At 56.5% G+C, this 23,643-nt stretch overlaps 1 protein-coding gene across 4 annotated transcripts in view; it reads right to left on the bottom strand.

The window, feature by feature from the left end:
• PIK3R6 (phosphoinositide-3-kinase regulatory subunit 6) overlaps nt 1-19,614 on the bottom strand; it is a 38,135-nt gene extending 18,521 nt beyond the window's left edge. The window contains exons 1-5 of one of the 4 annotated variants that reach the window (XM_054222086.1): nt 13,061-13,140; nt 10,471-10,962; nt 5,605-5,737; nt 1,764-1,847; nt 539-630 (exon numbers count right to left, since the gene is read on the bottom strand). In XM_054222086.1, the coding sequence (XP_054078061.1) occupies nt 539-630; nt 1,764-1,847; nt 5,605-5,617 (189 nt within the window). In that variant the 5' untranslated portion in view covers nt 5,618-5,737; nt 10,471-10,962; nt 13,061-13,140. Of the gene's footprint in view, nt 1-538; nt 631-1,763; nt 1,848-5,604; nt 5,738-10,470; nt 10,963-13,060; nt 13,170-13,478; nt 13,618-19,084 lie in introns of those variants that run through there. The other 3 variants (XM_054222084.1, XM_054222087.1, XM_054222085.1) reach the window with 3 other exon arrangements.
• Nucleotides 19,615-23,643: the final 4,029 nt, after the last annotated feature.

The following is a 23,643-nucleotide window of genomic DNA, read 5'->3' on the forward strand; positions in this document are numbered from 1 at the left end:
AGATGCTCTCAGGACAGGATACTGGGTCAGGTGCTTCTGCTCCGACACCTTCCGGGGCAGAAATGAGTGACACGGAGGAGAAATTTCCACTGTGCCTGTGACTACAGCTGCCTGGGCTGGGATGAGGGAGATTTGGGGGTGCTCAGAAGCGTTTTGCACTTTGCTATTTGCAAGCTGCAAAGGCCGGCTCCCTTTGGCTGCTACGGCATGGCCTGAGGAGGTTCCTTGCTCTGCCCGTGGCTCACTGTCACTTTTGGGGCAAATCCTGGTCCCTGCAGCCGTCAGCTGGGAACGAGCTACTGGAGTCCTGGTGTCCCACTGAGTTTTTCACTCGTTGCTGAGTTACAGTCCCCAGCCAGGCTCAAGGTCCCTAAAAACACCTTAGCCATCTCCAGCCCGGGATGCCCCAGGAGGGAGGCAGAGCCCTGCGGGTGGAGTTGATCCCCATCCCTCCGCTCCCCCGGCCCTGCGGCGGGACACACACGCCACAGAGGGGCCGATCCCAGTGCTCAGGGGATGTCTCTGAGGCGGCACTCACCCTTTCCAGCTCCTTCACCAGGATCCTGACCAGGACAGAGCTGTTACTGGGATTCTGGTCAATTTTTTTATGCAGGGTCCATCGCAGCATCCCTGAGGAGTGAGAGCCAAGAAGGAGGTGAGGTTGCAGAGCAGGGCAGCGGTGGATCCGGGGCAGAGTTTGACAGAGGAATCAGGAGACCTGGGCACCGTTGCTGCAAAAATCACGCTCTGGGATGCTACATTGGCATCACTATCAGAGATAAACCAGGCTTCTCTGCCCTCTGCTTCAATCACTGCCCCTCTGCAAGGGACGAGTCATGCTGCTGCCCCGCTTCCGGATGCAGCATTGCTGTATCGCACCTCTAACACTGGGAAGCCTTTGGAAAAAGGTCCCAGAGATCCAAGGACTGGGAGGCTGCAGAAAAGCAAGGCAGGGCAATGGGCACGAAGTTTGTTTCCCGTTCCCTCTGTTGCTCTGTTCACGACTGCCTGCTTTCACTGCCTGCCCCCAGGAACGTGGGAATGCCCCCAGGCATGTTAGTCCCAGCACACAGCACCTGAACACTGGCTGCCGACAGCTCACACTCGGAGCAAGGATCACAAAGCATCTCAGTCCTGTGGATGTCAAGGCTCATTCCAGACCAAATCAAATTTAATTGACCGTAAAATATTCTGTGCACTCCAAGTAAAATCAATTTTTCAAAATCAATTAAGTTTCCTGAGGCTGTAGCAGTCCAGTTGCTGGGTCAGCTAGAGTTTTATTCTCCAAAACCGTAACACGGGGATTTCAACTGACTCTTTAGCCAGGAGCTGAGCGATATCCCTGCAGGGAGAGATGGGGAGAGTCCAGCTCAGAGCTGTTAAGTGAGTTGGACGGGGCCGTGCGGCGAGTCGGTGTCAGAGCTGGGAACAGCATCACAAACTCTGGCGACTGATGTCCCACCTCCATGCTGGACCCCCTGGGCGAGTGAAGGGTGTAGAGGAAGCAGGAGGAGGGATGGGAGCTGCTGAGGTTGGTGCACGGCAGACACCAGGAGCTTGACAAAGATTTAGCACCTCCGAGAGCAGGTTAGAAAGGGCAGAGCAGGGCCAGGGAGGTGAGGCCACCCCGTGTCCCCCCACCCTGGTGCTGTCTGAGAGAAAGGAGCAGTGAGGTTTGGGACCATGCAATGGCCCAGCGATGCAATGGGGGGGACCTGGGGGGAGTGCTGACCCCCAGGAGCTGTACCCGGGGTCTGCCTTACCTCGATCACTCTGGCAGGCGGGGTGGTGACCGTCCAGCTCTCGCAGCAGCGTGCGGACGCGGCGCAGGATGTCGGACTCCACCTCTGCAGGGACGGAGAGGACGTGAGCAGCCAGGCCAGCACCCTTGGGAGACTGGCACCCGGGGACAACCCCGGAGGAAGAGACACTGGTTTTGGTGTACAGTGAGTTGCGGGGACTGCACCCTCCCTGCATCCCTCAGGATGGCTGTCTCAGCAGGCTTCAAGCCTGGATGAGCCGTGATGGAAACAGGCCAGAGCCCTTCCAAGGGCCACTGGAGCTGGGGGGCAAATGACGCCCCATGGTGAGGTGGCCTGTGGAGCCATATTGGAGAGTGCAGTGGTAGGGGAGCTCTGCAGAGGACTGCCCATGCACGAGCTCTGCAGAGCCCTTCTCTCCCTTCGTTCAGTAAATCTTTGCACATTAAATATAGAAACTGACAAAATTAAACCACAACTTGGCACTACGAAAGAGCAGAAACACCTCTGCATTTTGGCACCACATGGATTTGTCCTCAACCCATCACAAGGAGCACTCTTGCAACAAGGTCTGCTGCCCCCACTGGCACCTCGCTCCTCTTGGGAAACCCAGGCAGGGCCACCACGCTGGGCATGTCACCTCCTGCCTTCCACCCATGACCCCTCGCAGCCTCTCCCCGACGTGTGACCAGCCACCTGTGGGCCCCGAGCATCTTCTGCTCCCCCAAGCAGGGACCTGAGGTTGGTGCTGCTGCCTGGTAACAACCACACGCACCTCGTTCACATCAAAACCAAACTGCATCCTGCTCTCGGCCAACAGTAACTCTGACAGCCTCAGACCCAGTTTGAGGTATGACTTGTACATGGGGCAAGGGCTCGTGGTGGCCATGCGTGCCGACACAGTGCAGATGTAAAAGAAAAGTCAGCCCTGAAAGCACGTGGGGTGTCAGCCAGGAACGCTGCAAGGTTCTTTTGCTCCACCACGGCCTCTGTGCATGTCCCTCCTTACCCTGGGCTACTCTTTCCCCATCGGCAAAACGATTCTTGTTCCTTTGTAATAAAAAAAAGCATTATATAAAGTTGGATATTTATTACGTGATGTTCTCCCTCTGTAGGAAGTTGTAGGCTGGAGCAGCCAGAACATGGCCTGATCCAGAGGAGGAGCTCAGATGTTTGTGGTAACCGTATCCCACGGCTCTTCCCTGGGGCAGGTTCTTGCCTCCGTGTTCACTGGTGGGTTCCAGACCATTGCCAGCACTGCCTGAGCAGGTCTCGCCTGCATGGCAAGGGTGCAAGCAAGGAGGAATTGATTCAGGTCCTAAGGGAGCTCCAGACACATACTGCTTGGTCTAAGCTGCCTTGTCCACGTGGGATTCGTGTCATTACCACCACATTTCCTGCCCTGTTTTGGTCCTGAATTTGTTCATTCCCTCCACAACTTCTTCCACTGCAGCTCCACCTTCCCTAACATTAGAGAGATGGCAGAAGAACAGTGGTGGGCACTCACACACAACTCTACCTACAAGAAACGGAGGCAGCAGCCAGGGTGACACTATTTAAGAGCTATGCTCAAGGACCACAGTCTCCAAACATCCTTCCTTGGCTCTGGAAGGAGATAAAGCCGACTGGGCTGGGTCGGGTTGGTGGAGCAGGTGGTGCTTTGGGTTTTACAAGGAACAGTGACTGGGGGAGGTGGATTGGGAGCTACAGGAAGGGAAACAGAAAAAATACAGGGGGGATTTTACAGCTCAGCTGGAGGGTCAGACCAACAGGGGCATCTCCAATGAGTGCTCCTATGGACAGAGGACCATCAAGACAGGATCATGCAGTAGCTGGGGCAGCGTTGAGTTTCTGCCCCCTCGTCCCATGCAGATCCATGCACCATCTCAGCATGTGTTTGAAGCAAAAAATAGAGACTTTTTTTGCTCTTCTACTGTGCCTTTTTAGGTGGTGTGCAGGCCCAGGGTCATCATGCAGGGGAGTGGACATGGCACACCAGAGTTGCCACCATTCCCACTGGTGAATGCACGGCAGAGAGCAGGAGCACTTTGCCCCTCACAGCATCCTTGCTGCCTCCTTGTCATTAGCTCACAGGGCTGGCAGCATGGCCAGAGACGTGACAAGCCACTCTTGCCCTCTACAAGCCCAAAGACTGCAGCGCCATGGGTCCAATGAGATGGTGACCAGGGCAGAGGGGCAGCAGACACGAGCCCGGCATAAAAGACAGATGGGAAATGCAAAATTTAAAGTATTGGAGATGGCTTATTCCTGAGTACAGCCCAAGAGCCAAAATAGTTCTGTTTACTGACTGGAGAGGGGGCAGCAAAGGGCTACCAAGATGCTGAGGGGACTGGAACACCTCTCTTGTGAAGAAAGGCTGAGGGATTTGGGTCTCTTCAGGCTGGAAAAAAGACGCCTGAGGGGGGATCTTATCAACGCTTATCAATACTGAAAGGGGGGGTGTCAGGAGGATGGGGCCAGGCTCTTTTCAGTGGTGTCCGGGGACAGGACAAGGGGTAACGGGCACAAACTTGACCATAGGGAGTTCCACCTCAACAGGAGGAGGAACTTTGCTGTGAGGGTGGCAGAGCCCTGGCCCAGGCTGCCCCGAGAGGTGGTGGAGTCTCCGTCTCTGGAGACATCCCAAACCCGCCTGGAGGCGTTCCTGTGCCACCTGCTGTGGGTGACCCTGCTCTGGCCGGGGGTTGGACTGGGTGATCTCCAGAGGTCCCTGCCAACCCCCGCCAGCCTGCGATTCTGTGATTCTGTGTGACCCCAGGGAAGTGCATCCCCTTAAGGATGTTTGTGGTGAGGATTCATTCGATTCAGGCGTCTTCTGCAGAGGTGTACCCACTGCCGTGGCTTTGGTCAAAGCTATGTCAGAAAACAACCACGCACTTGGGTCCACAACTATCCACATATGCTGTGCGAAGCTGTGCGTGGGACACGGGCAGCCCCATCTCTGCCCGCACAGTTCACGCCATCGTGCCCATGCGGGGAGAAACTACAGTGCAAAAATGCCCTTTGAAATTTTGGAAGTGTCGTTTGGGGAAATGTAAAAATTTTGCTTTGGAAAATTGTGTTTTCTCTCCTTTTTGTTTTCTCTCCAGTGATTTTGTAAAGCTCCTCAATTTCACTGCTGTGTTCATTGGTTTTGCACTAGGGAATTACACAATAATGGACTATTTGAAATTTCCTATTCTTTTCATTTGTGTATATGTTTTTGATTACCAGGGGAAGTTTCTCCTGAGCACCGATATAAATACTGTCCTCTTTTTCTAAATCAAAGTGACGACGGTCATGATCTGCTGAGGTTTCTTCATGGGGAGCGGAGCGTCAAAGCGTTCGCTCCAACACAAACAAGAGGCACTTTGATCTAAAAACAGTCTCAACCTACCAGCGACAAACAGTAGTGGCTTAGAAATGAGAAAAAAAAAAAAAGACATTTCAGCATTGATATCCTGACCTTGAGGTGCTGGGACACCATCACCACCTTGTGAAACAGCATGAAAAATAAAACACAGATTGGGGGGGGTGGGGCAGGAAATGGACACTAAAAAAAATACCGTAAAACTGTTTTAAAATTCAAATGTGAATGGTTGCCACACCCGGTGCTTCCAAAGTGCCCCTCTACAGCAAATCTTTTGGTTGCCCCTCCATTGCTTCGTGCCTCATTTCCCACCTACCCAGTGTGTTCTGCCAACGCCTTGCGAAGGGCAAGGTCTGCCCCGCGGCAGCCAATCCTCCTTAGATACCCACGTGTTTTATCGGAGGGACAAGGAGGCAGATGAGGCGGGTTAATTTGGCCAGGACCCCCCTTCCCCAGCACCCCAGCGTCACCCACCTGCGCTCTCCATGGCCGGGCCGGGTCTGCGGCAGGGGGTGGGCACGGCGGCCGCGGGGCGTCTGTGGCAACGGGGCGAGGGTGCAGCTGCTCCTCACTCCGCACGGGCATGGCCCTGGGTCCTGTGTCTCACCTGGAAAAAACAGGGCAGGCTCAGGGTGATGGTGGCGATCAGGATCAGCCTAAGGGGGAGCACAAAGCCACCGGGACAAAGGGGATATGAGACCCCAGGCTGGAGGATGGCCGGCACCCTCTAAGGGTGAGCACAGCATGTCTCAGGGGCTGTGTTTTGCTGGAGAAAGCTTCAGCTCGAAGCTGAACCCATCTGAGCACTTGGTGCTCAAAGCCAGGAGGCCCCCAGGGATGAGCATCAGCATCTCCAAGCAGGGGAGGATCCTTCTCCTTCTCCTGCCCAGGATTTAAGAAGAAATGTTCAGGGTAAGTTGAGTTTGAAATGCAAAGTCTAACCAGAAAAGCAAAAAAAAAAAAAAAAAGAAAAAAAACGGCCCAAATTTCCATGAGGTTTCTACGCTCGGTGTGCTGATCTGCTGCCACCCTGATCCAGCATCCCCGAGAAACAAACCCCAAGGAAAGCTCGGGAGCCAGTTACGCTGCAGAGGGAAGCCAGCCTGGAGCCGGCCAGCTTCCCTTGCCCTCAAGCATTGTTTTCTCCAAAGAAAGAGGAAAAAAAAAATAATAATCCCAAGAGCTGAGGAGGAAGGAAGGGAGATTTCCCCCTGACAGGACCACAAGCGGGCTGGGGAGCCGGCACGGGGCAGAGGAGACGCCAGCATCTTCTATGTGAAATACCGCCGCTGAGATGCTCAGCTGCAGCCATCCACGCCACAACTGGGTCCCTCCCGGCCCCTGGTCCCAGTCCTCCGTGGTCCTGGCCCCCCACAGCACCCATGGGAGGTGGCATCCCCCCCAGCGCGTTGCCCTCTCCTGTCTCCCCACCCACGGGCACAGCAGCAGCCGCAGAGCGAGCTGCAGCACCGCTTTCAGCATTTCTACGTTGAGGCTTCTCCAGCTTCTGCCCTCTCTTCTTACCTTGAGGGATGGAAAAAACCCAGCCCACAGCTCTGAATCCTACGCGTTCCCTGAAACACCCACGTTTGTGGCTGATAAGAAGGAGCCCACCTCCAGTGGCGCCCAAACCAGCACAGGCAGCAATAACCACGCAACCCCGTCGGTCCTCCGCATCCCCCCAGGCATAGCCAGGCCATCAGCCCACACTCCTGCTCATGTCTTTGCTCTATTTAGGATTTTCCCTCTTTAATTTGCAGATTTAGGCCCTAGCTCTACCCAGGTAGGTCCTAAATCTGTAAACATCCATCACCAAACCCAACGGCTCTGCAGCTGCAGGGGGAGATGGACAGACACGCGCGGGAACGCCCCTGGCACGCACCACTCGAGCATCCTGCAGCTCATTAAAGGTTTCCTGCAGCAAGCGAAGTTTGCAAAACCCACCCCAGATCTGTGTGGCCTTTCTTTCTGGCCCCGGGGCTGGATAACAAGGCCTGGCGCCCGGCCACCGCGGCGGATTTCCACCGCCCGCTGAGCAGCAGCGCCGCCGGGGCAGCTCCTGGCCACGGAGAGGAGAAGGGAGGCAAGGACAGGGGTCCTTCTGCAGGACAGGGGCTTCCTACAGCAACACCCCTGCCTCGGCTTGCACAGCGGGCAGGCAGCTTGGCCCAAGGGTGGGAGTGGGGAGGAGATGCCAACCCTCCTCCGGCTCAGCTGGATCCCTGACACCAACCTTGGAATCGCATCTCTGCAGCACATGGGTACTGCTGCAGTGATGGACATGCCCTTTCCTCCCTGGTGACCGCCCAGGGGTGCGTAGCAGGGCAGAGGGTGTCTCCTAAGGTCTTCAAACCATTTCCCCCTCTTCCCCTCATGCTGATGGCAGCAGTTCTGCCGGCGGGTGAGTCGCGGTGCTGCCCACATTTTGTCCCTGCCTGTGACACAACGTCCTGCCTTCCCCCTCGTGCTGACGCAACCACCCCTGGCCGGGCACCGGACGCCTCCCCGGGATGCTCAGCAGCCTGGGTGCAGAGCGCTGAGCAGGGGAAGGATGGTCTCCTGCCCTGGCCACAGCTAACCGCAGCGCTGACAGCCTGCACCACGCGTCCGCCATCAGTCTGGGGGCAATCAGGGCTTTTCTTCTACAGGCAGAGATGGGATGTGTCTCCTGGTCTGCTGGCATCTGGGCCAGAGGAGGAGAACATCAATTAATCTTCCTACTCTCAGAAATTACCCGTCACCCTCTTGAATCCCTGGCTACAGAAGGAAAGTGAATGATTCTCCTAATTGTGCGTAAGAGCACCAAATACCATACAGCAGCGTTACACAGCCGGTGAGCTGGTTGGCACCGCCGTTCTCAAAATGACATTTCCTGCTGGGAAAAGCACTGGTGTCCCCGCTGCCGTGGGAGACCCGCGGTGCCTGCGCGGAGCGGGGCGGCCGGGGCTGCAGGCTGGCTCCTCCGGCGCCTGCCGCGGGGCTCAGGGAGGCCGCCTGCCGGAGCGAAACGCAGCCCGCTGCTAATTGCGTCGGTGGTTTTCCACATCCGCATCCTACCTGCCCGCGCGTGGGAGGGGAGCTGGTGACCGAATGTGGAACCTGCACGCCAGAGCTTGGTTTCCAGATTTAGAAAAGGGCTCAACAGGGGCAGAGTGACGTGAGCTCCTCCTGCCTGAGAAACTTTGGTTCTCCATTCACCCGTCTGCTTAAGAAGTGCTGGCTTTCATAGATCATAGAATGGTTTAGGTTGGAAGGGACCTTAAAGACTGTCTGGTTCCAACCATGGGCAGGGACACCTCCCACTAGACCAGGTTGCTCAAAGCCCTGTCCAACCTGGCTTTGAACACACCAGGTGACAACCTGGGCCAGGGTCTCACCACCCTCACAGCAAAGACTTTCCTCGCTGTTGGCAAGGAGATGTTGAATCCATAGTCCACCTGCCTGCTCTAGGCACTTGGGTCTCGCAAGAAAAGTCAACATAAAATGCCAAAAACTGGTCCCCAGCGTACCCAGAGTCCAGTCTCGCTGCTGGCGGGAGGACAGGTAACTGTCGTATGAGAAGAGGCATGAAATGACATACATAGAAACAGGCTGGGGAGGAAGACTGGGGTCACCTGGTTCCTGCCAGGCACCAGCTACTGCTTCTCGCTTGGCCCAGCCATAACCAGCACAGGGACCTAAATGAGCAGAAAATCACCCATTTTCAATGGGGACGCTTTCTGTCTGCTTTGCTCACCGAGGGTGAGGGTACCGGGGCTGCCAATGGAGGAGGAGGAGGGATGCAGGGCTGAGGACGGGAAGAGCCGGCCAGCATCAGCCCCAGTTCGGAGCAGTTCAGACGGCAGGACCACAGTCGCCCTTTCCAGCCATGAGAGATGGGGATGCTGCCTGCCCTTCCCTCCCGGGCTTCGCCACGACTTCCCCGACAGCAGCTGGCCCTGGAATCACCCCGACACAAATTCATTAATGACACCAGGCCGATTTCTGCCAGATGATTTGACCTCGGCACCTCTTTGGCTGAGCGGAGAGGGGCAGGGAGCAGAGCCCCAGCCTATGCACCCTTGGGAAGGAGACTGCCAGTCCCTGCCCCGGCAGTGACGCTGCTCTGGGCAGCGGGTGACTATAAGGGATGAAGCCCATCACCTGGCAGGAGAGATTCCTTGAATCATAGAATGGTTTGGATTGGAAGGGACCTTAAAGATCATCTACTTCCAAACACCACCTAGAAGCCATGTGTCACTACAGGTACACAAGAACCAGCTGAAGCTCCAGTGACACACTTAGAGCTGCTGATTTGCTTCAAAAAGCATTTTAGCAGAGGGTGCGTGCAATGGCAGGTGCACACCCCGGTGTGAGTGTTTCTGGCACCCAGAAACCTGGGGCATTAAGAGGATCCCTGTCACCGCACCAGGCTGCTGCTCGGCCTGCTGAGACAGGATCAGTCCCCAACACCCATCCTCTCCACCTCTGCCTGACAGGCTGTTCCCAGGACACGGCAGCCATAAATCCCCCGAGACCCCGGGTGCGACACACCGGGATGTGATGCTGTGATGCTGGAACCACTCCTTCCATGGAGAAGATGGAGAGGGATGTCCCTGCATCCTCTTCCTGCACAGACAAGTTCCTTCCTGATGGCTTGTTTGCCATTGCCACCCCTTCTGCTCACAGGCCATGGGGCTGAAGACCCTGGTTATAGCCACCCTTTGCACTTCGTGCCCATCGAGCCCTGACCCACCATGTGCCGTGAGCCATCCAGGGGGTCCCCCATGCCCAGGGCTTGCTCAGGCGCTGCGTGGGGACGGCAGGCAAAGAGACATGTCTGAGCTGCGCTGCAGCCCCCTCTTGTCACCCAGGGATCCAGGTCCCCTCTCCCAGATTTGCACTGCTGGCCTGGTGCCTCGGGCAGGGACGCTTTCAGCCAAGGGGACTTCAGGGCGTCTCTAGGACCAGTCCCTCAGCATCAGCTGTGCCCCATGCCCACACCCCAGCGCAGCAGACAGGGGTTGCTGCTGACAGCAAGCGTCAGCGCAGTCCCGGGAGGAAGGGGAGCACAAGGCATCAAACCCCCCCTGCTACAGACAGCCCCCTTGCTGCCCGCCTCGTCTCTCCGAAAATGTCTGATCCCTGGCACAAATTGGGCGATGCTGTCCCCGTTTCTGGGGAGGGACTCTGTGCCGGTCCCTAGTGCCTGGAGCACTAACTCAGACCTTCCGCCTGGGAACCGCTGCCCCGCTCCCCTGAGGGTTGGGGGCAGGATCCCCCATCACAGCCTGGCCCCACAGCATCCCCCTTGCGAGGGGCACCACACAAGGAAGGACCCTGTCCCAGACCTGCACTCACCTTCCCTTGCGTCCTTCCAGCTCCCAGCATCACAGCTCCCTTCGGGGCACAGGACCATCCCAGCAGCCACATTGTGAGGAGGAGGAGGAGGAGGGAGGAGGTGGCGAGGGATCAGGCGCAGACGAAGGGCACCGGCTCCTTGGCCGAGGTGGGAGCCAGGTGGCGAAGCAGAGATCCCTGCGGCATCCGCACCGGAGCCCACGCACAGCACTGCCGAACGTGGACGGGGCTTGCTTGGGCTCGCTGTGCGTGTGTCTGCGCTCACCGGTGACCACGAGCTTTCTACCCAGGAACAGGAAGGGCTCACAGGCCCCAGCCAACCGCGGGGAGACGACAGACGAGCCGAGGGGAAATATGACGGTGCGGCGCGTAAAAGCAAGCCCTGCAAAAGTGCTGGCAAGAGGTAGCAGCCGCTCAGCTCCCTGATCCACGCCAGCGAGGGCTTCTCCGCTTTCTGTCCCCCTCCTCCCCGCCTTGGATCTCTTCCCTTCCCTGCAGCAGACACGAGACACATTTCATCCCGTAACTGGTTATTTTGCTGTCTGCCAGCTCAGCAAGACCAGAGTCTCCTCTGCATTCATCCCACTTCTTTGCAGAGCTGCAAATCTTCGCTTCCTCTCTGCAATTCTTAAAATACCCATGGCATCAGCTGTATTTTATTTCATTTGCAGGAAAAAATTAAAAAGGAAGGGCGAGAAGGGAAGTCGCATTCCTCCCTTCGGTTTTCAATAACTGTGAGGGCTTTGGTGAAAAACCCTTAGTGACTCAAAAGCCACCTTTCCCAAGACTTTGGGGTAGTTATGGGAACCATCTGGCTATATTCTTAAAAATGAAGAACTTCGCATTGAAAGTACAGCTTGTGCTGGAAACTGGCAGATAAGACCATGGGTTAAAGGGCTTCGCAGCCTCGTCCTCCTTTTCCAAACTACCAGGGTGCTGGAGACAGCATGAGCAGGACCTGCCTGAGCAGCGGGTGCTGAGCACCCCATAAACCCATCCTCGGTGTCCCTCCTCTGCAGGGCGGCAGTTAATGGGGACCCGGAGGTGGGGAACAGTTTGCCATGGCTGCTCTACGTTGGCTGAGCCAATACAGAACGAAGTGCTAGAGGAGAGGCCACTGGGGCTGGGATCCTCCAGTCGTCTGCCTCCCTCCTCACCTCTCCATCCCACCAGTGCTCACCCCGTTGAACCACCTTCTTCCTAAGCAGGAGTTCCCCATCTCTGTCATGCTCTGGCCCAGGCCTGCGCAAGGAAATAATCACCTTCCTCCAGGGTTGTCCCCTCCCTGGTGCTTACAGCCAGGGAGGCATGGTGGCGAGACTACACCGATGCCCTCTCCTTTCACCAGAGACTGGTCATTAGGAGGACGGACACCAAAGACACTGTCACAAGGTTTCAGCCGATCACACATTACCCTGTTTGCTTTTTGGAGGTGTCTGGGGGGGTCCTAGCTACAGCCGGGCGGGCACCACCAGGTTGTACAGACAGAAGGTCATTGGTGCCTGTAGGGTCATCGGTCCCGACCGCACGCAGAGACCTGCGTTGGCTGCTTTTGTCCTCCATGAAGCACAATCCATGTTCACTCAGCCCTTGTTAGATTGTTTTAATTACAGTATGGGCTAGCACCCTTACAGCTGTCACGGGCAGTCCCAAAGGGCCCCAGATCGAGCTCAGCACTATGTGGTCCCACGCCAGCGGAGGGCTCACCTGGCCACCAGCCTCCAGGCACCCTGAGCAGAGACGGTCCGAGTGAGGCATGGCACCCTCACCACCGAGAGCACCTGGGGATTCTCAGAAGCGCTGCCAACACCCTGACAGCAAACATCCATGAGCCTCTACGAGTTGCAAGAGAATCCAACCTGACCAGGACCGGACCTGAGTCCCAGGAGGCCACCTGGGCCGTGTCCCACCCCAGCCCAGCTCCCCCTGCCTGTTCCGTTCTCCTGACTGTTACGACAAAGCCCAGCTGGGTGAACTTCCCAGCAAGCGTGTGACACAGCAATGGGATTGCCTCCCCAGCCTGGTGCACCCGCTGGAGGAACAGTCCGGCTCTGTAGGAAAGCACATCCCTGTCCCAAGAAAAGGAGATTTCCCTCTTAGCTCCAATCCACAGCAGGAGTTGAAGCTCAGTCCTTTTTAAGCCCTCAGTATGCAAGGGTGATGGGGAGAGACTGAAAATCCCATAGCAGAAGGATGGAGACGTGTCCATCCACATGAGCCATCTCAACCCCACCGTACTCAGCGGAGAGAAGTGACTCAGGCTGTCCCCTGGAGACATTCAACACGGGGGTGCATGGCGTCCCCAGAAGACCTGCTGCTCTGTCTCACCGATGTCTCAAGTGACGGAAATCACTAAAAACCAAAACCCCCAGACTAGGTGAAACACATGAGACGCAGACCGAGCGATGCAGAAATATCTGAAGCCGTGAAAGAAAACCTAAACCCAAACCCTTTTGGCGGTGGGAGCTGGGCCAGCAGCAAAGGTTTGGGCTCCCTTGGGAAGCTCGTTCGCGCCTTCCCCCGGCTCTCCAACACGCCTGGGCACCCTCCGCTCCCAGCACACCCCGGCTTGGGTCCCTCATGCCATTACCTGGAGCTCCGCTGACCACAGCCAGCCCTGGGGGACGTCCCCTCTCCCACCCCAAGGACGGCAGTGACACAGCAGGGCAAGCGCAGCCCCTGGTGCCCAGCACACGCTCGCTTTCTCCGAGTTATATTTAGTCCCGCTCCAAAGCCAGTCTCTCCACGCCTTCTGCAGCCCCGTATTTAGTTACCAATTCACTACACGGGTGCGTCTGAGGTTTCCTGTGGTTGTTTATCAGCTCGACTACAGACGCTCGCAAAGAAAAACCCGCGTATTGCACAGGAACAAAAGTATGGAATGCTGTTCCCTGGCCGCGCTCCTCCTCTCCCCTCCTCCCCATCCCACCGCCCCCATCCCAACTCTTCCCATTCCTGCAGGGGACACCCCGCCTTGCTCCCGGTGCAAGGAAGGATCGTACAAATACCATCGGCAGCGGCAAGCGAGGTGTTCGGCGCCGGAGCATCCTGAGGGGAGACGCGGCGGGTGCTCAGCCGTAGGGGAGACACATGGGCACGTGCGCTCGCGGCGTTTCGTCACGAGGTGACAGATGTCCCGTGGAGCAGACACCAGAATTCGCCGCCCCCCCCCTCCCCGTGCTGCCCTCCCCCTTCTCCCTGCAGTTGCCTTCGAGCGAGATGGGTTATGAAAGTAGCACATCGGCGGCTCCGTCTAACGTTACAAAGCGCCGGGGCGGCTGCCCAGCCTGCGCTTCCTTTTAGCTCTGGCGAGAGCGGCTGGGGCACAAGTATCAAATGTGAGCCAAAGGGGTGAATTCTTCACCGTGTGAGTTGAAGGGCCATTTCCCCCTCAGCCAACCCCAGTATTTGACATTGCATCCTCCGGGCTGCTCAAAACTGCAGCCGACAGCTCCCGAAATGCTGTGCAATTGCTCCTCTGGGCCCAGCCGTCGTTGCTTACGCCACGACAAGCTGATGCTGCAGGAAAATCATCCAGGGGAGTCCACCAGAGGCAGGTTTGACATCCCGTTTGGACCTTCCTCTTAAACCGCATCCGCCTGCCAGTGGAGCCACCGCTGGTTTTGGCCCCGATCCCGAGGAAAACAGGACAAATGGAGCTTTCCAGCCGCCAGCCCCTCCTCACTGCCCAGGACCTGCACCATGGCCAAGGATAAACACCGAGGGCAGGGTCTGGTTCCATCTCACCTTACCTCAGCTGCCCCAGAGCAAAGTGTCTCAGTTAAAATGAAAACTAAAGCAAGACTTTCGTTCTGAATCTCAAAAAACCACATAAAGATCACCTGCCTCGTTTCTGGCCCCCTTCGGACAGGTTGCTGGGGCGGAGGAGACCTGCAGAAGAGGCGGGGGGGACCACGCGTGCTGTGGACCAGCCTCGGAGCTCCCCTTCTGGACTGCTTTTTCAGTTTCAGCTCAAAAACTGGCAGGGCTCGTGGTTTCAGACAGCTCTGATATGAAACCAGATGCTCTCCCTCGGGCTCCCACTGCCAAGGAAACGCATCTCGAGCTCAGACTCTGCTTTCCAGCAACACTTTGCTGCGCCGCTTGCCTGCTCTGGCAAGGCACGTCCCTGCCAGCAGACTCATGCCCATGGAGGGAGAAGGCGAGAACGGCTCTTACAGCCGTTTCACTAATGAAACACCTTCACAGCTCGCTCTGCAGCGGACGTTCGTCTGCCCATCAGGATTGAATGAGCCCCGAAGCCCTTTCCTAAAGCTGGCGTGGAAGTCAAGCGGCTTCCTGGACACTAACGGCTCTTTGGAGACTTCCTCGCCAACGTCACATTTCATTCTTTCTAAGGAAAGAAATGAGTTTTCCGGAAGCATCAGCTTTTTAGATTTAGCATCTCTTTCCATTCCCAGAGTCGGCTTTGGAAAAAACAATCAGAGGGAAAAAATAAGCGCGTTTTGAAAACTGCTGCCAGGTTTGCTGGCGCAAACAGCCCGGGTAAGTGCTGTCCACCTGAGGGGGAAACAAAAGCGGGCAGAGCTCGGGCTCCCGAAGGTGTCCAGCCTGGGAGAGGCCAGGCAGGGATGCGGAAGGGGCTGTGGGATGGCACAGCCGCCCCCTGCCACGACAGCCCCCCTCCCCCAGCAGCACCGCCCTAGCACGGTGCCTCCACCAGCACCATCCCTGCTGGTGCAGCCCCTTCCTTGGAACAGGTTGCCCAGAGAGGTGGTGGAGGCCCCATCCCTGGAGACATTCAAGGCCAGGCTGGATGAGGCTCTGAGCAACCTGATCCAGTTGAAGATGTCCCTGCTGACTGCAGGGGGTTGGACTAGATGGCCTTGAGAGGTCCCTTCCAACCCAATGCATTCCATGATTCTGTGATTCTATGATTCCACTCCCACGCTCTGTGTCCCCAGCTGGGAGCAAGAGGTTTTGTGTTGACAGCAAATCCTCTACCCCTCGCAAAGAAATTCAGGGTTTAAACAGCAGTTTCGGGGTGTGTTCAGCGCCTCGTGCAGTGGAGCAAAGCAGCTCCCTCTGGGCTGCAGTGAGACGTGCTCGGGCAGGAGCTCCTGAACACAGCTGAGCTGCTGCCACCATGTCGCCTTGCCGTTCCTTGCAGCGCTCTGGCAGCACGGCCGGTGGTAGCACATGGTGCCCACCTGCCTTGCCTTATCACGGGCACAATCTGGACATCAGACCATAAGGGGACCATCACGGGTGTACCTGCATCCAGAAGCCCCAGTGGTGAATTCAATGCTGTTTATAACTTAGGTCTTTTCTCCCCAGGTGATGTGACGGTGTCTGAGTGCCCGGCTCAGTGCGGGGACACGGTCCTGCTCCCCTCCATGGCGGAGGAGCTCCCACCCAGCTGCTGCTGGAACCTGTGCTCAGGTGGCCACATCTGCCCGACAGTGGAGGGGAGGCCACCGGGGCTCAGGGAGGGCACAGAGCAATTGCCCATGGCCTTGGGAGGTCACAGAGGAGGGTGACCAGAGCCAGAGTGACCCCAGCGTGTTGTGACGGCACCTTCCCCTGCTGTCAGCAGATGACCAGGCCAGTGGTGTGCTCGTGGCATTGCTCTGGCAGTGGGGAACGAACAACGTGACAACTGCTGACAGGGCTAACATGGAGCACAGAGACTACGCAGCTTAGCAAGGAAGGAGTATATAATAATGAGATTTAATTACATGGTACGGGCAACAACAGAAACCACTGCTTTCAGGAGGACCACGAACAGCCCCCCAGTAACACCAGTCTGGACCAAAGAATCACACCAGAGACTCACAAGCAAAACCCGTCCCAGCACAGATCGCTCACAACAGCATTTCCCTGCCCAAACCATGTTTGATGGACCGTGCTGTCTTCAAGGCATGTCACACCTCAAAATAGAAAGACATGACTCAGCCAACACAGCATCTGCCTTCGGAACAGCCATTAACACCAGCAAAGCTCACAAAAGCAAGAAAGCAACTGGGAAAGCAACTCCTGAGAGCCTGGGTAGGAGATGCGGTCTGCATTAGGAAGGCTGGACACAACCAAAATGAGAGTCCTCTTGGGTCAGCTCTTTCCCAAACACTTGGAGCGGAGGAGCTCTCATTTCGTGTGAAAATCAGAGCTCCCCTCTGTCAAATCCCCGCCGAGGCTGGGCACACGGGGGATGCTGGAGAGGGGTACTGCTGCTGCTGCCACCCACATCCCAACCGCAAACCCGTGTGAAGGTGACTGATGAAAGGTCATTATGGCCATGCCACAACAGCGGCCGTGCCCACCCCATGTATCAGAAGGTGATGGGGAGGTGGGAATTCAGTATATCCCAGAGGGATGATGCACAGGGCAACCCCTGCCAAAGGGGCCACAGACAGGTTTTACATCAAGGTCCCTGTCACCGGTGGAGGGAGACCATGTCTGACACAAGCAGGACTACGCTGAGACAGCCTTCACAGGTCTCCCAGAGGGAAACCATCTGAGCACAAAAGAGAAACTGGAAACTGCTCCAATGGGGATGTGCAAGTTGGTGCCTGGCAATGGGGAACAGTGGCCAGTCGCCTCCCCCACAGCCCTTCCATGAAGCAGAGATTATTTTATTTTTGTAGCAAAAAAGAAAGCAACGTTTCTGTCCTGCAACAACCTGAACATGCTGTCCCGTAAGGTTCAGGAAACTCCCGTAAAACCATTGCTAGCTGCCCTGTGCCATCTCACCCTGTGCCAAGAAGCCTTCTCTGTCTGATTTGGGGCCATCCAGCCAGGAATATGGGCTACCCCAGAATGATGGACCGGCAACAAACAGTGAAGCCTCATAGCTCTGTCTCTTTAGGAAACGGGACTGAAAGAACCAAACCCAAAGGATTCTCGGGTGGAAACACCATCACAGCTGATCTTCATAGCAGGTCTCCAATAGCTGATGTCAGGACAGCCCTGTTCCAGCGCTGGAGTCCCAACATCTCACGGCTGGTGGGGAGAGCCCTGCGGAGGCCAGTGCCTGCTGCCAGCAGCAAGCCCAGGTTCTTGCCAGAACAGCTCAAGCTATTTCCTCGGGTGGAATTAATGTTTGAGACAAAGCTGTGCAGTTTGAACAGATTCCTGTGACAGAGCAGAGGCAGGCCATATATTTCACCAGACTGACCTACATTGTCTTCCATTGCAGATGTAGGACGTACCTTCAGATGTTCAGTAGGACCCTAGCTGTGAAGGCTGCATTAACGACTCATGGATTTGGGCCATCCGCAGAGGAACTCAAAACCTGATTGAGAAAGCCTTGGGAGCCATATACTCACTCCACAACCAAAGCACCAAACAAGTATGCACCTAAAAGTTTGCGTAACACTCAGAGGTGATAAATCAATCCTTGGAGCCCGGAGGAATTTGTTTCTGTGTTCTGTCAAGACACAGAAAGAAAAACTGCTGCTAAGTTGCGTAGACCCTCAGAGAGTTCCTGTGGAAGGGCGAGAGCATCCCAGGGAGGTGATGGGTCAGAGTGCGATGGCTCAGGCTCGGTGCCTCTGATGCAGCCAGAGGACGCAGAGGAAAATACTCAGCAGGGCGCAGGAGGGAGGAGGACTGAAAACCTGCCTGTTACAAAGCTGGCTCATCTACATTTTTTTGAAGCTCGGGCCACAAGCACTCCCCTTTTTGTTTCCTTTCTGGACGGGGCCGCCGTGCTCTCCTCGTTATCGCCGCTGCCATCGCTGTTTATTGCCATGTCACTGCTGCAGCGCTCAGGGCCCCCGAGGGACCGAAGAGGCCCCGGGCCAAGGGGAGGGGAAGCTGGGCAGCCACACGACTGCTCAAAGAGCCACCGCTGGAGCGTGTGCCACCCCCGGGCTGCAGCAAAACCTGCAGCAAAGCCTCCCTGGGGCTGGATGCACGAGCAAGGAGGGCAAGGAGCTGGGAGGGGGGGGATCCCCGGCAATGCCAGGGGAATAGTGGCGATGGCCGGGAGCAGCTGTGGGCAGGTGACTCCGTTCCTTGCGGCCCGGGAGTTGTTTCACACAGAGCAAAATGGGTAAGTGTGAGTTACTGCTGAAACGGCCTCAAGTCAGTGACGGGACTCGCGCGCCCTGTCTGTGCCACGCAGCGAGCGGCCGCCGGCTGTCTGTGCTCGGGGATGCGTGTGCCGCGAGCTGCCGGGGGCTGTGAATGAGGGCCAGGGAAGTAACGACATCCAAACTACCCGCACCTGCCCGGGGGACGCAGGCAGCAGAGTCCCCACGCTCCTCCCTGGGACAGGCTCCCGGGAAAACCCTGTCTTTCCCACCAGGATGCAGCCGGGGAAGCACGCGCAAATATTCCCTTCCCGCAGAGAAGCGGCACGTTCCCCTTCTCCCGCACCGTCGGTGCCCCTCCTCACCTAATTCACCCTGAGAAAGGAAACCAAACCCACCCCGTTCAGGGGCTTTCCAGGGTCTTTCACCCGCAGGGACGCAGCACTCGCGCCCGCACGGACAGCCTCTAAGACAGAAAGCCCCCCCAGTAAAAGCGCAGCACTGGGGGCCAGCAGAGCAGCAGGTCCCCCCCAGAGGAGCAGGGAGAAGACAAAAGAGAGGATGAGCACTGCCTTTCCCCATGCACGGAGCCGGGAGCAATGTGCCCTCCAGGACTTTACCTGCTTCTCCAGGGCAGGCACCGCGGAGCCCGGCAGGTCACACCTGCACCCGAGGTCCCGTCCAACGCCGGGGAGAAGAGCGGGGTCCCGGTGGAGTCATCGCGGGGTCCGCTCTGCCCGTCCAGGAGGTCGGTGGGTGCCGGGAGAGCGGCGGGGCAGCTGCTGGGCTCTGCAGGACACTTCAAAGTCTGCAAAGCGAAAAAGGGAAGCGTCGGAGTTATTTCAAGACAACTTCCTCTTTCATAGAGAAGTCCCTTAAGGAGAAAGCTGTCCCTGCGCAGGTCGCGCTCGCCCGGTGATCTCCGGACGTGCAGGAGCAGGCGAAAGAGGGCTCAGCTGCGCCCTGCCACTAATCCCCCAAAACCAGCTGTGCAGGTCAGGCTCCTCTGGGATGAGCTTGTCTGGCAGCAGACGCTGTGAGCTGCCACGCCACCGACCACCCCACGCCGGGGCAGCTCCGGCGGTGCTGCTGCTTCTCAGAGAGGCAGAGCGAGCGCCTGGAGGCTGCACACCCAGCTCCTCCAAATAAACAGTGTTGCTACGAGAGACAAGGAGGAGTCTGTCCAAGAAGACACTTTTCCAGCTCCCCGTTCCAAGCGCGGCGTTCCATGCCTCTGCCAACGCCTCCCGCCCGGAGCATCTTGGACACATCTGTTTTTGCTCAATGCCAGCCCCCGCAGCTGCCCTGCACAGCCCCTGCCTCCTGCTGCCAACTCGGGGACGCGCTCCGGGCAGGGGATGCCCAGCCCCTTCTGGAAAGCGTTTGCGGAGAAGTTTGAGGTTGCGTTGACAGAGGTGTTGGCTGCGCATTGGTTGGAGCTGGTCTGGCTGAGCTCAGCAGGGCGTCACGTTGTCACCCCTTGTGACTCAGGAGCGCAGCTCCCGGGATGAGCCCAAACAGGGCTGCAGGTGAGGGTGCTCGGGGCTGCGGAGGTCTATCAGTGCCCTGACACTCGGGTAGGGCTGAGGCATGTTGGCATAAGCCCAGGTTGGCACATGGGAGGGATGCATGGGCCTGGCAGACCCAGCCCACATCAGGAGATAAGTGTTCATCCCTATGGGATGCGGACGTAGGGCTGGGTGAACCCACCAGCTCTGACAGTCCAGCAGCTGGTGGACACGTGTGCGTGCCCCACGTTTCACTGCGTGATGTGCTCAGAAAAGCTCAATAGCATTGACCGACCTGCCACGATCAGTGCTGTCCCCACTATGGCCAGGGCCCTGCTGGGTCAGCCATTACCCCAAGCGTTATCTAGAGCAGTGCTTGAGGCGCTGAGCTTTTCTGGGGTGAGTGGGTTGGGGGGGGAGAAAGTACTTATAGAGGGAGCGTGGGAACTGCAGCTGATACCATATCACTTCCCATCTTCTTTTACATGAGAAAAAGCATTAGGTATAGTTACATACCTGGGCCCCAGATTTAAAAATAACCTATTTCCTTCCTGACTGGGAGAGAAAGGCAGGAGGAGGCAGTTTAACTGGCTGTCAGCGTTACTCGCATTCAATTTCCCACTCGTTGCACTGGTGCCAAGTCGCTGCACTGAGCAGCATCCCCTTCCCCTGGCGGGCTGACCGCCCCGAGCAGCCGTCCTGCGGGCAGGAAGGCTCCGGGGAAACAACAGCAGATGATAACATCCTCGTTTCCCCTGTCTTGTTTTCATTCACATTCGCTCCCATTCATGGAGGACACGCGCACGTGTCCTGGCCCCGGTACAGAATCGCCGCAGAGCACAGCGGCACCGGCGGACCTCAGACCATCCCCGTGGGCAGCACAACAGCGTGGTTGTGCCATACACACGCGGGATCCTGTTTGCAAAAGCTTTGTCCCTGCTAGCTTCAGAATTAGCTCCTTCAACATGCCCGGGCTAAGGGTTTGGGCATCCCTGATCAATAGCTTATTGTCCCGTGCCTGTCCATCACTCCTGATGCCACGTTGCGTCTGTCCTTCCTCAGCAGGAGTTACCCAGCCTGCAGGAGCTCCAGCTGCAGGCAGGAATTGCCACACAGATGCAGTTTCCCATGACAAAAGCCAGAGGAAAGTGAGCTGTGAAGCCAATGCACTGACATGAGCTGGGGTATGAGCCCCATGCGGTGGCATAGGAGGGGAAAAGGCTGTCACTGGCTACATGGCAGCCCTTTGTCAGATGTGCTTTTGCTTTGGTGATGCTTCACAAACATCTTTCAAGGCTGGGATCTCCCATTTTCATGCCTCACTTCTCAGCTGGCCACTGCAGGTCCCAAACCTTCACCCTACCCCTTAATTTTTCTGGAATTGGACTCTCTCCCGCTGCACAGCTGCAGAAGGAGGATGCCAGTGAGCTGCCTTGGACGGTTCCTGTAGCACACACCCAGCACCCCCTTCATTGCCATCAACTTTGGGATCCCAATGCAAAATTCGTTTATCTGAAGGACCCTTCTGGAGACTTTCCCCCTGTGCCTTTTCTGTACGCACCGACTCCGGTCGTAGCATCAGCCCTCTTCCGAGTGTAGGGTCATATTCTCCTGTGGCAACACATGTAACGGGGAGGAAGGGGCTGGTTCTCCATGTTTTCTCTAATGAGCTACCAGTTAGCAGATGAGATCATTAGACACTGAAACACAGCTGACTATCACCCCGAGAACAGGACGGGGAACCCTCAAATCACCCCAGACATCACACCTCTGCCAACCTGTGCTGGCAACAGCAAGAGGAAGAGCCAGGTATGACCTCGCTCAAACAAAGGCTCCAGTCAGAGGACAAAAAAAAAAAAAAAAAAGGAAAGAAAGAGCCAAAATAAAGTAGAGAGAGAACCTGTTGTATTGGGAAGCGGCGTGGACCAGGTACAAAACAGCTCTTTGTCTCTTCAAACGCCTTCTGCTGTGATTTACAGGCAGTACCCGAGCACCATAAAGGGCCATGCCTGTAGGCTTTTGTGCATGAATGGCACACAAAAAAGTTTTGGTTTTTTTTTGAGCAGGTCTGAATCTCCCTCACGTGGAAGAAGGCTGTCTTCCAAAATAAACAGAGAGAGCTCACCTGAAGCACCGATTCAGGAGGGGCTTTCCAGCCTGGAGAGGCGCTTACTGCCCAGAAAGGGGCTTTCCAGCCCTGGAGCGGCCACAGCCCTCTCTCCTCACGAGACCCTTCAGCCCAATGCGTGCCAGCAGCAGCATCTCCCTGCTGGAGAGCCGGTCGCACCACCGCCGGGCCGTGACGCGCCAACGCCGGCCAGGGCTGGCTCGCCCCCCGCAGACACGCTCCAGCGCCTCGCAGCTGCACCGGGGCCCCAGCGCCTCACGGTCCCTCACTCGGCACTGGCACCCGTGGGGCTGAAGGAGCGCTGGAGGCGATGCCAGGGCTGGCAGAGACAGAGATGCTTCTCCTCCCCATTGCGCTGACGTTCGGTTCCCATTTTGGCCTCTGTTCCACAAAGGTTCCTGTCTACGAGGAGCTCTGGACACCTCCCGTCCTGCCCTGATTTCTATTCACGGATGCTTTAGTTTTCCCTGCTTTAATTTTCCATTACGTGGCTGCTTTAATAACATACCTAGCAAGTCGACTGAGTTTCTGTGGGAAGCAAAGGTATTTGTGCAAAGAAAACGATGCTGTTTGAGCTCCGCTCCCTATAAACCACCCATGCTGCAGGGAAAACTCCTCCCGGCAGACGTCCAAATCCCCAACGCTTTAGTCAATGGATGATTTTTCTTACAGTTTACAAGGGAACAGGTCACAAACCAAGCTATATTTTGATGACGCGTCTCTATTTCCCACTCCGGAATTCAGCCCAGTTCTAGTTTTACTCCAGCTTTAGCAAATATAGAAGATGGGGGGATATGGGGAGAGGGAAAGCCAAGCAAACAGCCAATCCGATGGTATTTAAGTTGTCTTTTTCATGTCTTAAAACTAAGCTATCTGTGTCCAACATTTTTTCTTTCGTCTTGGAAAAATCCATAATAAGGAGACAGCAGCAGCAGCAAAAGATAATAATAATAAATCATGGACTTTTCAAGTCTAATCAGCATCTCAGTATGTCCTGCAGAGGTGGAAAATATCATCTCTTTTGACAAAGGCTGTACAGGGACTAGCACCAGGAGACGCAACTTCTCACCTACAGGCTTGAAAATCCAAGCAAGTTGATTGCGATAAGCGCCAGCAAACAGCTGATGATAAGAAACCGCCGAGCTTTCTCTTTTCATCCCGTCCAATGACCAGCTCCCACCATCCTCAGGGCTGCAATTACGCACCCGCTATCGCACAAGCAGTGGGGCAGGCGACGGAAAACCCGCTGCGAGTCGAGGTGACCCGCTTGTGAGCAGGGAACTTTGAGGCACCTGTAGGAAACGGGCCTGGCGCCGCTGCCGGGTGCTCAGCCGGCCCGTGACGATGAGCTGGGCACGTCTCCGCTCGCAGGGGTTGGCAGTGACTTGCCAGTGCCGAGGAAGAGAACAGCTGCTTGAAATGGGGAGAGATTGCTTTTTGTCCAAAATCTTAAGTGCTGCATCACATACGCTAAGGGTTTCCACTGCCCACTGCTCACACCTCCCAGGATCTTTTTCCCAGAATTTATGGCTCTCCCGTGGGT

The sequence above is a fragment of the Rissa tridactyla genome, chromosome 15 (genome assembly GCF_028500815.1).
Source record: "Rissa tridactyla isolate bRisTri1 chromosome 15, bRisTri1.patW.cur.20221130, whole genome shotgun sequence".
Lineage (NCBI taxonomy): Eukaryota > Metazoa > Chordata > Aves > Charadriiformes > Laridae > Rissa > Rissa tridactyla.